At 42.1% G+C, this 15,546-nt stretch overlaps 2 protein-coding genes across 2 annotated transcripts; both read left to right on the top strand.

The window, feature by feature from the left end:
• Positions 1-1,582: 1,582 nt before the first annotated feature.
• LOC146709008 (uncharacterized) lies at positions 1,583-3,944 on the top strand. The gene has a single exon (XM_085455971.1). The coding sequence runs from the start codon at positions 2,249-2,251 to the stop codon at positions 3,641-3,643; it is 1,395 nt and encodes a 464-aa protein (XP_085312097.1). The 5' UTR covers positions 1,583-2,248; the 3' UTR covers positions 3,644-3,944.
• Positions 3,945-6,050: 2,106 nt separating this feature from the next.
• On the top strand, positions 6,051-15,492 carry LOC146709007 (dynein axonemal heavy chain 1-like). Its single transcript, XM_085455977.1, has 24 exons — positions 6,051-6,204; positions 6,328-6,495; positions 6,600-6,791; positions 7,018-7,149; positions 7,351-7,476; positions 7,587-7,706; positions 8,323-8,472; positions 8,571-8,731; positions 8,919-9,144; positions 9,297-9,492; positions 9,604-9,755; positions 9,841-10,037; positions 10,152-10,296; positions 10,419-10,577; positions 11,094-11,225; positions 11,361-11,531; positions 11,677-11,856; positions 12,115-12,291; positions 12,917-13,087; positions 13,271-13,401; positions 13,849-13,993; positions 14,264-14,470; positions 14,655-14,889; positions 15,289-15,492. Exons 1-24 carry the CDS (start codon positions 6,073-6,075, stop codon positions 15,408-15,410), a joined length of 3,927 nt encoding a protein of 1,308 aa, XP_085312103.1. The 5' UTR covers positions 6,051-6,072; the 3' UTR covers positions 15,411-15,492.
• Positions 15,493-15,546: the final 54 nt, after the last annotated feature.

Here is a 15,546-nt window from a genome sequence, read left to right as displayed (position 1 = left end):
ACTTTTGTGCTTACATTTGATCTATGCTGGGTCACTACTTTTGCACTATAATGCTGCTGCTGACACCTTGGTTCACACTGACAACTAGAAAAAAGCTGATAGGAAAAGAAGGATGGAAAATGCCTGGAATTTAGTTACACTTGCAAATACTGCTGCCTCCAAACTGCAAGCATCAATAAAATGTTACAGTATTGTTTTCTATATCTGTGCATATATCCTTATTGGTAGTTTTCTCGAAATAGAAGCTCTTCATTTTAAAAAAAAAACCTCTGATAACATTGCTGAAGCTAGCGCCCACCCCTACTGCGCATACTGCAAATATAAAACTGATATATACTTACATCATGGAGCAGTTGATGTCTGGTTTCCGACAAATACAGTAAAGAGGTGCGTTCTCCCCCTCCATACCAGTGTTCTCAGGCACTGCTACATGGTCAGTGTCAGACACTTCACTGTCCTACAACATACCACATAGGACCACATTAGAAATGACATGTATGTAGACATGCTAATTATACCTGGCTAAATGGATGCAGTAACAAAATGTTACTAACTACTCTAGTTATTAGTTTCCAGATGTGTGCAGTTGCTCCAGTCTTACTGACAGTATACTGTTTCAAACACCAGTGCCAACATTTTATTTTTTAAATCTTAGTATGATTCTGCACCAAGACTTGTGGCCTGTTGCTCGGTAACTTATTGTCTGACTACATTAACTACAGTTCATAAACATCATTCATTTTCTCCTACTTATTTTATTCAGGTTGTATTTCAGCTGTCATAGGGCAAAAGTACACCCTGGACAGGTCGCCAGTCTGTTGGAGGGTTATTAGAGAGACTCAGACAACCACTCACACCAACAGCAACTAACCTAACCCCGCGCATGTCTTTGGAGTTCAACACCAGTCTGGCCGAATCACAGATAAGCAGGGTGTCTGTGCTGCAGAGCACAGCTGTGTCAGAGACTCTCGACATCAATGTAGCGTTAAGGATGCGGAGCGATGGGTGCACTAACACAATGTAAATATTAAAGTTCTCGCCATTGTCAATATGCTGTTGCGCTCTTGTTCGTATTATTGCAACCATATCTCGAGTCTAGCTTACCCTAAAAGTTTGGAGAGAATTGGTCTGTTAAGAAACGCAATCGATTGTTTGGGACTGCTCTAGCCATCACGTCGCATAAACAACTCTACTTCCGGTGGGAAAACTAATTAAGGGTAAAGTCGCACTAATAACACCTACCACTCACGTTCATAAGCATACACTATGATCACTCCCACGCAGTAACGTTGTAATAAATATAATCCCCGGTAAAGTCAATTAGCGAACACTACTGGCATGTAATGCCAATGGCGACCATTTCACAAACTGTAGAAAATGCTCAAAATGTTGTCGGCACCAAAAGTGAAGGGCTGACAGTTGTGTTTATATACGAACCGTAAGCGCTAATGTTGGTTAGCATCAGCTAAAGCGAGTAAGTTTGACACTTGCAGAGGCAGTGAACGCAGAGAGAGCTTAAAAACGCATTGTGGGGTTTTTTTTTTGTTTTTTGTTTAGTCTTTGCTTCGTTGCGTTGATTTGGGTTTTTTTTTGTTTTTGCATTAAGACGTTGCACACAAAATTACAGATATAACGGTGACTTAGCTGCTCGTTGGATAAACCCATGGACCTTAGAAAAGATCAACACTACTCGGATGTAAGCACCCGTGTATAACACAATAGGCAAAATTACGCTTGCTAACCTTTCCACATCACAGGCTTCACATTAAATAAACATTTTTTCAAATACTCACCATGATCTGAGACCGTTTAAATATTTTGTTACTCTGAAAATATGGCAGTATGAAGCTAAACCTTTAGCTTGACGGCTAAAGCAATGCTAAGATTTACACGGAAACGATCAGCGGACATCGTTAAAGTACTATTGGTCTACATTCTTCTTCTATGGTAGCAGCCTGGGCAGAGTAACAGCCAACTTTAAACTGCGCCATCTGTTGGCACCAATTACAGTAGAAAACATGATTGCGACAACACGTTTTTTGGGGAAAATAACAGAGATTGAAACTTTACTGATAATTTGTCCAAGTTGAAAAATGCCCTCCTCCAAAAATATCACGTGACAACCTCATTGCCTTACAGAATTATGACGTCACACACGTAGAATCTTACCACCATTCTTTCCTTTGATCCAAAAACCTATAAATAGGGGTGAAGAGCAACGACTTTTAGTCCGTTTCTCGCAGCCTTGATGTGTGCAGCATTGAACCGTTCGCCAGAAAAGCCTTTTGAAATATTTGGATCCTTTGCAGTTGTAACTGTATCCAGACCAAACATGTCTCAAAAAAATCCAAAGGGACAAGAAGTTGACCCCTATGCTCTTCCTTGGGATGAGCCACTAGACTCTTCCCTTTCCTCTCTTCCCTGGTGTGACCAAGTGGAACTAGAGGAAAAGCGTTTGGAAGAACTGGAGGATGAAGCGCTCAGAAACGCAGAGAAGATTAAGTTCTTGATGGAGGAAAATGAGCAAAAGAGCGCTCAACTAAAAAAGTTGTCATTCCAGCTTCAAGAAAAGGAAGCTATTATTGAGGGGAAACAACAGGATCTCCATGACATGGACAAAAAGAACCAGGAGCTCCAAGGAAAACTTGATGAAGCCCTGCAACAAAATAAAAAACTTGTCCAAGAGAAGAAACAAGACGGCATGAAGAAGAGAGGGCTGCACAGCAATCTCAGAGACATGGAGCTAATGTACAGTGTAGACAAAAAAAGGCTTGATCGCACAGAGCAAGCAAATGAGAAGCTCCTCCAAGAGAAAAGGCAACAGGAGTTAAAAGAAAAAGAAATGCATTCCAAGCTTCAGAGCATCAAGCAACACAACGAAAGCTTGCAAGGAAAGCTTGATCAAGCTCTGCGACAAAATAGAAAACTCCTCCAGGAGAAGATGAAAGACAGCACGAAAAAGAGAGGGCTGCACTCCAATCTCCGAGACATGGAGCTAATGTACAATGTTGACAAAAAAAGGCTTGATCGCACAGAGCAAGCAAATGAGAAGCTTCTCCAAGAGAAAAGGGAACAAGAAATCAAACAAAAAGAAATGGATTCCAATCTGCAGAGCATCAAGCAACAAAATGAAAGCTTGCAAGGAAAGCTTGATGAAGCTCTGCTACAAAATAAAGAAATCCTGCAAGAGAAAGAGCAGCTGGACAGAAAGCAGGGAGACATGGAGTGCCAACTCCAGCTCATGGAGGGAAACAACAGGATGCTGCAGGTAAAGTTCGAAGAGACACTGCACAAATATCAAGACCTGCTTCAAGAGAGAGAACAGCTGGTCAGTAAGCAGAGAGAAGAAAAACTTCTTCTCCAGGAGTTTGAGAAACAGGAGGCAACATCTAAAGTGCTGAAAGAAAGGTTGGAAGAAAAACAAGCCGTAATAGAAGAAGTGGAGAAAAAATGCAACAAGCTGCAGAAGCAAAACACCGAAACAATCGAGGAGCTGAAAATCCTCATCCTCGAGAAAAAGGTGCTCGTGGAAAAGCAGCTGAAGAAACAGAAAAAACGCTTCTGCTTCTTCTGGAGGAGGAACACTCCTTCTTTCAGTACTGCCAATGTCGCCTCTTCCTCTCCCACCTCTGTTCCAGCTTAATCCCCCCCCCCCCCCCCCTTAACTACTAACACCTCTCCCATCTCCCTCCCCTCTTTTCACAATCACCCCCCAACCAGTCCCGACAGTTGACTGCCCCCTCTAGAGCCTGGTTCTGTCATAGGTTTCTTCCTTTAAAGGGAGTTTTTCCTATCCACTGTCGCCTAGTGCTTGCTCAGAGGGGATTGTTGGGGTTTTCTCTCCTCTCTCCCTTTACTTTCCATCCCACCCACCCCCACCTTTTCTTTTTTCTTAATAATTGAACAATAAAAACAATTGGTCACTAATTAAATGTGTCAAATCAATGTCTTTATTCAAGAATACAAGAAATGGGTAATAGCTGCATGTGTGTTTGTGTGTGTGCATAATATGCATACTTTATGTGTTGGATCCAAATCCCACAAGGAATTAAATAAAACAAGAAGACAAACAAAAACAAATATTTCTCTCCCTTCCCAGGTCAGGAATCAGGATGAGGAAGAAATGAGGTCAGATCAGTGCAGGTTTTTGCACTACTGACATAAAGTTTCTGCTGATTAAAAAAAGTATGTCGATATTTCTGAAATACATTTGCAAACAAATAACTTTGACAACTTGTGTTTTTTCATAAAAGAAAAAAGAAAAATCAGAGAGCAGAGCTGGTAAAACAGCTTAGCTCCGCAGGTTACAGGAGATCAGATGCCAAATACTTTTCATGACAGTCTTCGTTATTGCATAAATCTCCCCTTTTATCATTGATCAGTAAATCACTGCATATACATTCATCTAACCGTTATAATTTCATGAGTAAAGACTCTCAGATGACTGAATGGCGGTTTTAGTAAATGTTGAACTTTATTGTGATTTCTATTTTTAGAATCAATTGCACACATTTTGATTTAGTTTTGCAAGCTGCTGATTTCACACAGATCCACTGCCCAAACGTGCCTTTGAGTTTTTCATCATTTAACAAGAATAGGCTCAGGCAATCATTGTGGAATTAGGCTTTGGGAAGGTCTGGGGACAGGTATGATGGTGGTGGTTTTAAAGCACTGTGGCACAACAGCTTGACTCAGGGAGATGTTAAAGATGCCCGCTAGGACATCAGTCAGCTGGTCAGCACGGGCTCCGAGCACGCGTCCAGGTATATTGTCTGGTCCAGCAGCTTTGTGTGGGTTGACTTTAGTGAGAGTCCTTCTCACACTGGCCGTGGACAGGGACAGCACTTGGTTGTCTGGCAAGCGGGTGGCCCTCTATAGTCCGTCTTGCGTCCCATTTAAACAAGTACGTGTTCACACTGCCCCTGGATGTCCTGGCCTCTGAGGTTAAGGTGTACGGCTCCTGGTTGTCAACTGACCAATTTATCATGGCAAAGCCTGTGGTGGACAAAAGATAAGAGGCTGATTATAAAAATGATCCATGCACGCCTTATGACCTACAGCATGTACAGTTAACACAGGTAAATGGCTGTGAAATTGTAAAATTACTTTTGAAATAAAGCTATTCAAAGTCAATTAACTGTGACTATAATAATAGCAATGTTAGCCAGCAAACAAAACGTTAGCACTAATTAAAATAAGCTGCTAGGTGATGTTACTGTTTCAAGTTCTCTCATTGTTTGACATGTAGGGCAGATATTTTGGTGACACTGAGATCAGCCAGACACTAAACAGCAGTGTAATATCAACGCTAGATTAGATGTTTTCTAATCCGATAAAATGACATTATTCCTGTTTATAGAAGATGTTTGTCGTCTGTTTGTTTGACTGACAGGAACAGGAAATAGTGGTTGGAAGTTACTGTTGGTGTTACATGAGGGTAAAGAAGGGCTTTAAGCACCTGGGTAAAAACTGGACCCATGATGAAACACTACAACTGTCACGGCCGGGCGGATCGCACACAGTAATTCGGCGTGCCCGTGTGGCGTGCTGGCTAGACCCAAGCGCGGCGAAGGCTAGCGGTGGGTTTGGAGCAGACACGCAGTTATTCTAGTAATGACCTGAGCACGAAGCGTGGCTTCGGAACGGTCGTTACAGACAGAGAGCGAGCGGAGCCGGGAAGAGGAAAAGGATTGAAAGGGGTTGTAACTCACAGTTGCTGGATCAGGCGGAGACTGATGTCGCAGAGTTTCGGAGCTCGTGACACGAGGATACTGATGTCTGAGCGGCGAACAGGTGGGTGGCGTCTCTCTTTTAACCCCGGCCCCGTGATCAGCTGATCACAGCCGATCACCGGCTGACAACAACAAGTACAACATATTCTTCAGTTTTAATATGTGACCATACTGTGCAGACTGCTGATGAGTTACACGGTTACATTTCATTAATCATTGTTAAACTAAAGTGGTAAGCAGTTACTTTATCCTTTCACTTAAAATTTCCAGGAAAAACACTACCTTGGCTACTTTTGTGCTTACATTTGATCTATGCTGGGTCACTACTTCAGTGTGCATTATGAAAGGCATCAAACCCAAAAAGGTACCCGGGGAGAAACCTGGCACCAAGGTTGATGACTACTGGGAGCCTGGGAAGGGTCTGCTCCAGGACCCTGGAAAGTTTCTGGAAAGTCTCTTCAAATATGATAAGGTGTAGTATGTATTGACAAGAACGTTATTGTTGACTTTCTCAGATTTGAGTTTATGCTTCAAGTTTCAGTGTTTGATGTTTGCAGTGTATTAAAAGCAGCTTTTTCTGCCTCCTATACTGCAGGATAACATCCCAGAGAATGTGATCAGCTTAATCCAGCCATATATAGATAATGAGGAATTTCAGCCAGCTTCCATTGCCAAGATTTCCAAAGCTTGCACTTCCATTTGCCAGTGGGTGCGAGCCATGCATGCATATAACTTTGTGGCGAAGGCTGTGGAACCTAAAAGGGTAAAACTGTGTTAATTATTTATGTGTGACATACAATTGATATAGTAATATGTCTTTCAGATAACAGAGTCATCAAAACAGTAAATGTGTAAATTTGCGTGCAGATAGCTCTCCAGGCAGCCCAAGAGGACTTAGCAGAAACCCAGCGAAATCTGGATAAAGCCAAAGAGAAACTGGCAGGAGTTGAAGCTGGGATTGCCACTTTGCAGGCCAAGTACCAGGACTGCCTAGCTAAGAAGGACGAGCTGGACAATAAGTATCAACTATGTGAGGCTCGCCTCGTCCGAGCAGACAAGGTCAGACAACTGGGAGTAAAAATTACAGTTACAACCCACATGGCCAAATCAAGCAGTTAGAAACAACACATTAACTTATATAGTAATGCAATTGTTTCAGTCTATATACTAAAACTGTTTGGAACATATACATAAATATGAAAAAATAAAACAACAGAAAGCAGAAAGGTTTACGATACCAGTTACTATGTGTCCTTAAATGTTAGTCTGTTTTTATATTTCCCAGCTTATTGGTGGATTGGCAGATGAAAAAGTGCGTTGGAAGGAGACAGTACAACATTTGGATTACATGATCAGTAACGTAGCCGGTGACATGCTTCTGTCTGCAGGATATATTGCATACTTGGGACCCTTCACTGTAAGTTTATCATAATAAAATGTTGCATTGTATCTGTATCTGTCTATATTCCTCATTTTAGCATGTCTCCATCTGGTCCTCTCCCACAATACAATATACTGTATATGCAGTTATCAATGAAGCGTAATTTGTGTGTTGATTATTTTTGTTTTTGTTTTTTTGTTTGTTTGGTTTTTTGGGGGGGGGGGGGGGGGGGGGCAGGGAGAGTACCGAGCAGCCATGGCTAAAGAATTGCTGAAAGGTTTCAAAGAGCTGGGTGTTCCACACACTGATGTACCCAACCTGGTCAGCACTCTGGGAGATCCAGTGAACATCCGCACCTGGCAGGTTGGAGGCAATTTATTCATAGGAGTGCCTTATTTTGTTTTTTCACCCTTTCTGGGTTAATTTGACTTTTTATTGTGTTAATGTTATTTTTTATTTCTATGTGCCTGTAGATAGCAGGTTTGCCCAAGGACAACCTTTCTGTGGAAAATGGTGTGGTTTCTCAGTACTCTCTGCGCTGGGCCCTCTTCATTGATCCTCAGGGACAAGCAAACACATGGATTAAAAACATGGTGAGGTCAAACTGTGCTGATTATGTCAAAACTTGAGAGAAGAAAAAGAGCAGTATTTGGATATACACTGCCCAAAAAAGATAAAGGAACACTTTAACATACATTTAACTATACAGATATTTGCTTGGGATTGTGTTAGGAATTACAGGATGCCACATTGTTTGATGGAAATGAAAATGATTGACCTACAGAAGGCTGAAAAGATGAGAAGGGGAAGATGTCAGTGGCCTCTACCTGTAAAATTATTGCTGTTTTTGCCTCATTGACCCTCCAGTGTACCTGTTGTTAGTGTCATTAACACCAAAGCAGCTGAAACTGAAACTGACCCCAACCGCTACTTAACTGACCACATCAATATCCCATAAGTTTAACTATCTTGATGCTATAGTCTGATTAAAAAGTGTTCCTTTAATTTATTTTTTTAATGTGATATGTAATTATATGATCAAGTGTCAGTATCATAAAGTTTCTAGTGCACATAATTAATATGTTAACAACAACATCACAGGTACCTGCAGTGATGTGTAACAAACTCTGGACATATTATTAACACATACATGCTTAAATAGATTTTTGATTTACTGCTTACTCATAAATGTTTCCTGTGGTCACCCAGGAAAAGGACAGTGGGTTGGAGGTTGTGAAACTCAGTGACCGGGACTTCCTGCGCAGGCTTGAGAATGCAATCCGCTTCGGTAAACCCTGCCTCTTAGAGAATGTGGGGGAAGAACTAGATCCTGCTCTAGAACCTGTCCTGTTACAACAGGTAATTACTCACACACCTGCTGCAAACAAATGGTTCTTTTTATTTCAGTGTTATTCACCTTTCTAACACACCACTATGTTTATCTCACACCTATTAAGACTTTTAAGCAGCAAGGCCATACTTTACTGAAACTGGGCGATTCACTCATCGACTACCACGAGTCTTTCAAGATGTACCTCACAACCAAGCTGCCCAACCCACACTACTCTCCAGAGTTTTCTGCCAAAGTCACACTCATAAACTTCACCCTGTCACCCAGGTAACACACATTTTAATTTTAGTATCTGCTGTGATTATAATTTATTTAGTCCATAACTGAAAAGATTGGCAGGATGTTAAAATGTAATTGCTTGGACATTGTCCTGAATCCTGCAAACCTGTTTCTGTTAGTGATACTTACTCATACGGTCTGAATTTGTGGGACTGTGCATTCTATTTATATTCAGTGGTCTACAAGACCAGTTGTTGGGGATGGTGGTGGCTAAAGAGCAGCAAGACTTGGAGGTTGCAAAGAACCAGCTAATCACCAGCAATGCCAAGATGAAGCAGGAACTGAAAGAAATTGAGGATGAGATACTGTTCCGACTCAGCTCCACAGAAGGCAATCCTGTGGACAATGAGGAGCTCATCCGAGTGTTGGAGGCTTCGAAGATCAAAGCTGGAGAGATCAAGGTCAGGCAGTGGAAAAGTTTTGTGTCCAATATTGTATATCGGGGAAGTGTTTAAATAATTTTCTTTACACCCTTGTTCATAAAATGTTGGTGATGCATCATTAAACTTTTAAGCCACATTTGCTCTGTTTTCGATGTTGGGGTTTCTGGCAGGCTAAAGTGAAGGCAGCAGAAAAGACAGAGCAGAACATTGATGCTGCCCGTCTGGAGTATGTCCCTGTGGCTGTGCGTGCACAGATCCTCTTCTTCTGCGTGTCAGATCTGTCCAATGTTGACCCAATGTACCAGTACTCTCTGGAGTGGTTCCTGGGAATCTTTTTGTCTGGTATTGCCAACTCTAGAAGTGCAGGTAGTCAGCAAGATTATACACTGAACTACATGTGTGAAGATAACAAAATCACAAGAACCAGATGTGAACAATGTTATGGTAGCACCTTTTTTCTTGACATGTTTCACACAGACACAGTGGAGGAGAGAATCTGGAACATCAATGAATATTTCACCTTCAGCCTCTATGGTAATATATGTCGCAGCTTGTTTGAGAAACACAAACTGATGTTTGCCTTTCTCCTGTGCGCTCGCATCATGATGAACGACAAAAAGATTGACATGGTGAGTAACGGCAAGAAGGGGATCTGTCATCTTCTTTAAGCAGCCTAAATACACGTGATGAAGCTGCATCGCCTCCTTTTGACAGGTCGAGTGGCGCTACCTGTTGTCTGGAGCAATGCCTGTCCAACAGCTGGCCAACCCAGCAGTAAGCTGGCTGTCAGAACGTGCCTGGCAGGACATTTTAGGCCTCAGCACTCTGAAAAATTTTTCTAACCTGGCGCAAAGCTTCCCTGAACATCTGGAGGGCTTCAAGAAAATTTTTGACAGTAGCCAGCCTCACAGGCATGTAAAGCCAAACACCGTGCTAACACATTCACACTTTGCACCTTCATTTGTACGTTGCAGAAGCTGTGAGTGTCTAACAAGCTGTGCTTATGTCTGTATATTTGCCTAAAGGGAGCCCCTCCCAGGAGCGTGGGATGTCATCCTGGACTCTTTCCAGAAGCTGTTGGTCCTGCGCTGTCTGAGGGCTGACTGCCTCATTCAAGGCCTGCAGGACTTTGTTGCTGCTGAGTTAGGACAGCGCTTCATAGAGCCTCAGGTAAAGTACTTCTCCCGTCTTAAAATGCATAGTAAATCTCAGTTGTGTGCAGTAACATGACACTATGACACAGTATGTGATAACATCAATTATGGCTTATTTCTCTTTCCATCTTTCTGCAGACATCAGACCTGTCTGTCGTCTTCGCAGAGTCATCTTCCTCCACTCCCCTGATCTTTGTTCTGTCCCCTGGCACCGACCCTGCTGCTGACCTCTACAAATTTGCTGATGTCATGCAATTCTCCAAGAAAATGAGCGCCATCTCTCTTGGCCAAGGCCAGGTCAGTTTTAGAAGGGGGGCCTGGGAATTCTCACTCTCTCTCACACACACACTCTGACTCACAGGAATCTGCTGTAAATCACATTTTCACTGAACCAGGCCAGTGTCATTTGTCTTGGTGAGAATGAGAATGAGAGCACCGCTGTGCTAATTGTTTTCACTATTTATGACCATTCCAGGACAATGTACTCTAGGGGCCATAAATGAGCTTAAGAAGCTTGAATGATAAATGCAGACTCAGTGTCCAAAAACCTTAAACCGTGCTGGCAACATTCTTCTAGCAGCACACTTTAGACGTTCAATAGACATTAGCATCACATTACTTGCAATTACGTGATCTTGGCTCGTGTCAGGCTTTTTGTATCCCCCTTCTCAATTTCTGTCTTTCAACTGAGTGTCCAAAACCTTTCAGCTGTAGGCAGATGCACTGAGGCCCACAGTCAAAATATTATTTATGAGACCAGCTTCTCCAATAATGATTAAACCTATCAGAAATGCTGTCATTTGTGTGATTCAGGGCCCCTGGGCTGAGAGTATGATGCACGATGCCATGGAAAGAGGTCACTGGGTTTTTTTCCAGAACTGTCATCTGGCACCCAGCTGGATGCCTACCCTGGAGAAACTTATTGAAAACATCAACCCACTAAAGGTGACAACAAGAGGACACAAATATAAACCAGAAGCAAAACAGATCCTCAGTGTGTATATGCTAGACTAGCCAAGGACACAGAGCTTTTTCATCCTTTATATTCCAAGGGAAAAATCTGTCTCTTTTCCTGTACAGGTGCACGAGAACTTCCGCCTGTGGCTCACAAGTCTTCCCAGCAATAAGTTCCCGGTGTCTGTTCTGCAGAATGGTTCCAAGATGACCATTGAACCTCCAAGAGGCATCAAGGCCAACCTACAGAAAACCTACATGAGGCTCACTAATGATTTTCTCTCCTCTTCCACCAAGGTCTGTCTCAAGTACTTCTAGTGTCTCTGATTGGTTTCCCATATTTAGCTCCTGCTGCTTTGGTTTGACAACATATAGTAAAGTCTTCTCAAACCAGTGTGTAGATTTGCTATGAATGGTTCCTCTACTCTTCTTTCTTGTCTAGACAGCAGACTTTAAGTCTTTGCTGCTGTCTCTCTGCCTGTTCCATGGAATTGCTTTGGAGAGACGAAAGTTTGGCCCTTTGGGCTTCAACATTCCCTATGAGTTCACTGATGGCGACCTGAACATTTGTATCAGCCAGCTCAAAATGTTCCTGGATGAGTACCAGGACATCCCATACAAGGTGGAGGCAACACTTCTGTCTCTGTTTCATTACCTATTTGAAGATGATGTTTCAAATTGCTCCTACTTATACATACTGTTTCTTACAGTTATAAGAATGTTTCTTACAGATAGTTGATGTATAAGCTATAAGCAGAAACACAGGCCATCTAGGAAAGACGCCTGTGTTCTGGTTTTTGGTAGAAATTATGTGTGTGCATCTGCCTGTGCTGAGCATGTTCATTTGTCTGTCTCCCATTGCTGTCCTCCACCTGTCCAGGTTCTAAAATACACTGCAGGAGAGATTAATTATGGTGGCCGTGTGACAGATGACTGGGACAGACGATGTCTGCTCAGTGTGGTGGAGGACTTCTATTGTCCTGCTGTCCTCAGTAGTGATCACGTCTACTGTGCATCTGGAGTCTACCGGCAAATAGACACAAAACTGGATATCAAGGTTAGATAAACTCAGAACTCTCTGTTTACTATACATAATTTTGAGTTTATAACAGGCTATTGATTGTGAGACAAGCAAAGTATAAAAGGCAAGTGTGTGCCTTATCAAACTTAAATAGGGGCATACAGTATGTTTGTTTTAAAAAACAGAAAAGAGTCATGCTATATGCATTTTTTGGAAGTAAGGCTAAGTTAGCCAAGCCTGGGGGGAAACATCAGTCATGTAAAACACCATGAGTCACACAGCCATCAAATACAAATCAGTCATAGAGAACAAAAGTTTCCACAGCTCAGAGAAGTTAAACTATCACATGAGTTACTGTGCTGCAATGCCACAGTGTGTTTCCCTTTGTGTGAGTTTGTTCTTTAACAAGTTCACAACAATAGAAACTGTTTTCTCTCTTCTTGCTGCCATTCTCAAACAAGGAAATATAACAAGAGAGGCGGTGAGTATTTGCCTGCAGTAACACAGATTGCAGAAAAGCCTGAAAGCTTGTGATTTAAGCTTAGACTAGAAATGCAGTCCAATCAAGACATTTTGTTAAAAATGCTGTAAAATGTTAACTCTGATCATGTCAAACACTGACTGCTTGACTGACTCGCTGTCATGGCAATTGTGACCCTAGGGTTATTTGGCATACATTCGTGGTTTGCCCATCAATGACACACCTGAGATCTTTGGTCTCCATGACAACGCTAACATCAGCTTTGCTCAAAATGAGGCCTTTGGCTTGTTAGAAGCTGTGGTTCGTCTCCAGCCCCGAGCTACATCTGCTGAGGGCAAAACTCTTGAGGAGGTACTGATACAGATTCATTTGTCTTTAGATGTCTTTATTATTACTACTAGCATCATGTTATTGATTGCTTAATAATTCAATTTAGCACTAATTGTTATTGATTGCTTTGTAATTAAATAGAGTTTGAGAGGTGCGGGGCATGTGATGTGTTGTCTATGATCTGTTTTTCTTTCTTCGCTACAGATAGTGGAGGAGATAGTGGCAGGCATCGTTGAAAAGATCCCTCCTCCTTTTGACATTGAAGAAGTGATGGGAAAATACCCGGTGCTCTACGAGGAGTCCATGAACACTGTGCTCATCCAGGAGGTCATCAGGTAACATTAGGCTGTACTATTAGTCAGAAATTTGTCCAGAGTGAGTCTGGAGGCTGAAGGTCCCAGAATCCGACTTAGCATCTCCCGAGTCATTCGTATTGATCAGCAAACTTTTTTTTTTTTTGTATATATAGAGAGTAGAAATATTTTGTCCATTAAGTGAAGGTTTTTTGTTATCACGAAGAAATTTGAGGAGGAATGAAACATACGGGGTCATTTCATCATTCCTCTGCAAGGTGAATGCTTATCTGTTTTTGTGGAACTATGCACAAAAAGAAATTTTTGCACATTAATCAACCTGATCTGGGAGTGTCTCATTACCTCACACATATTAGTAGATTTCTGGTAAGTCATGCCCTGAAAATTGCGTTTTACTCAAACTGTGGGCATGTGGTTATTAGTGCTTTAGTAACTTGTAATTGTGTTTGTTTGTTTTTTATCTTTCAGATATAACAAGCTGCTGGAGGTCATCTCTCTGAGTCTCAGAGATACTGTGAAGGCTTTGAAAGGTTCAGTGGTGATGTCATCCGCGCTCGAGCTTATGGCCCGCAGCTTATTCAACAATGCGGTGCCTGATATGTGGAAAGCCAAGGCAAGGCACACACAGCTGTTACTTTACATGTGACTCACTTTGTAGCAGGGGCTGCACATGTGAATGTATTCTCTTTTTTTCTCTCTGTTGTTATCCTTTTTTTTCTTCAAATTTTTGTATCACTAGATTGTGCACACTTGTGACTTGAATATTTGAAGTGCCATTTCACTGGGCAGAAAATCAAATAAAGATATTTCTGTTCTCCTCCTAAAATGTAATAATGTGCTTTCTGAGAATGCACAGTTTGACTCCGCTGTTCTCGTTCTTCAGGCCTACCCGTCTCTGAAGCCTCTGGCCTCCTGGGTGTCAGACCTGCTTCAGAGGATCAATTTCCTACAGAGATGGATCTCTAACGGCATTCCACCTGCGTTCTGGATTAGCGGCTTCTTTTTCCCGCAGGCTTTTCTCACCGGAACCCTCCAGAATTATGCCCGTCGCTTCGGCACCTCAATTGACACGATTGGATTTGACTTTGAGGTCAGACTGTAGGCTGCCTCACTAGCAGCAATGTTTTAAAGAACAGTCTTACAGATGTAGAACATTGCTTCATATCTGTATGTATATAAAGTGCTACATTCATAATGACTTTAACCCCCACCCCAACCCTAACCCAGGTTTTCACTGGTCTTGACCTACTTTTTTGTGATGATTTATCCTTCAGGTATTAGTGAAGTCAGTGTCAGAGATAACAGAAACACCAGACACAGGCTGCTACATTCATGGTCTATTCCTGGAGGGGGCTCGCTGGGATAACAAGGCAGGTCAGCTCGCAGAGTCCAGACCCAAGGAGCTCTACACCCAAATGGCCGTCATCTGGCTGATCCCCAAACCCAACCGAAAGCCTCCAGCCTCAGGGATCTATGTATGCCCTATCTACAAGACACTCACACGAGCTGGTCAGTATATAGAGGAGTGATATAGATTAGTATAGAGATTATAAGAAATAATATAGATTAATTTGAGTTTTTTGTAAATTTGTGAGGAAAAAACAAAAGAAAAGTCCATGTTTGTGAAACTCTGGCTCAGGTTATGATCTGTAGTCAGTAGGTGTGCCGTCATAGGTTTGTGCGTATCCCTGTTTGCTGGTTTTATTACTCACCCAAAATAGACTCCAGTGAGGGTCTAATTTCATGAAGCATCTGAAAGTGCAGCTCAGTTTTTTCCACTCGCAATGCCAACGTCTTGGCACCTTAGGCTGCTCACAAATCCTTCCTTCAGTGTAGCAATGAAAAAACAGAAATGGTTTAAAACACTTTTGTCTTTAAGTCACTGAAGTGCTCTGTGTGCTTTTGCAGGGACTCTGTCCACCACCGGCCACTCTACGAACTATGTGGTGTCATTGGAGTTGCCAACACATCACACCCAGAGGCACTGGGTCAAACGGGGTGTTGCACTCATCTGTGCACTGGACTATTGAACGAGAAATTAGTTATTATTAGTTATTGCTGTTAGTTATTGGTTATCTACTTTAATCTATCTAATAAACTGTTCACAAGCAATATCCTCTGTGTTTATTTACCATCACTAAAATCACTTGGTAATTGGATCCTTTT

This window comes from Copadichromis virginalis, linkage group LG5 (assembly GCF_057382275.1).
Source record: "Copadichromis virginalis isolate Kocher_CV1m ecotype Utaka linkage group LG5, C_Virginalis_male_GT1.1, whole genome shotgun sequence".
NCBI classification, from domain to species: domain Eukaryota; kingdom Metazoa; phylum Chordata; class Actinopteri; order Cichliformes; family Cichlidae; genus Copadichromis; species Copadichromis virginalis.
The sequence above is the reverse complement of the archived record's forward strand: the minus strand, read 5'-3'. Positions and strand labels throughout refer to the sequence as shown.

Excerpts from the sequence above, each read along its gene's own strand:
- LOC146709008 (XM_085455971.1), top strand. The coding sequence starts at position 2,249 with ATGTGTGCAGCATTGAACCGTTCGCCAGAAAAGCCTTTTGAAATATTT.
- LOC146709007 (XM_085455977.1), top strand. The coding sequence starts at position 6,073 with ATGAAAGGCATCAAACCCAAAAAGGTACCCGGGGAGAAACCTGGCACC. Across the intron at positions 7,707-8,322 it reads ACACATGGATTAAAAACATG|GAAAAGGACAGTGGGTTGGA; the intron begins GTGAGGTCAAAC and ends GTGGTCACCCAG. Across the intron at positions 13,994-14,263 it reads CTGATATGTGGAAAGCCAAG|GCCTACCCGTCTCTGAAGCC; the intron begins GCAAGGCACACA and ends CTCGTTCTTCAG.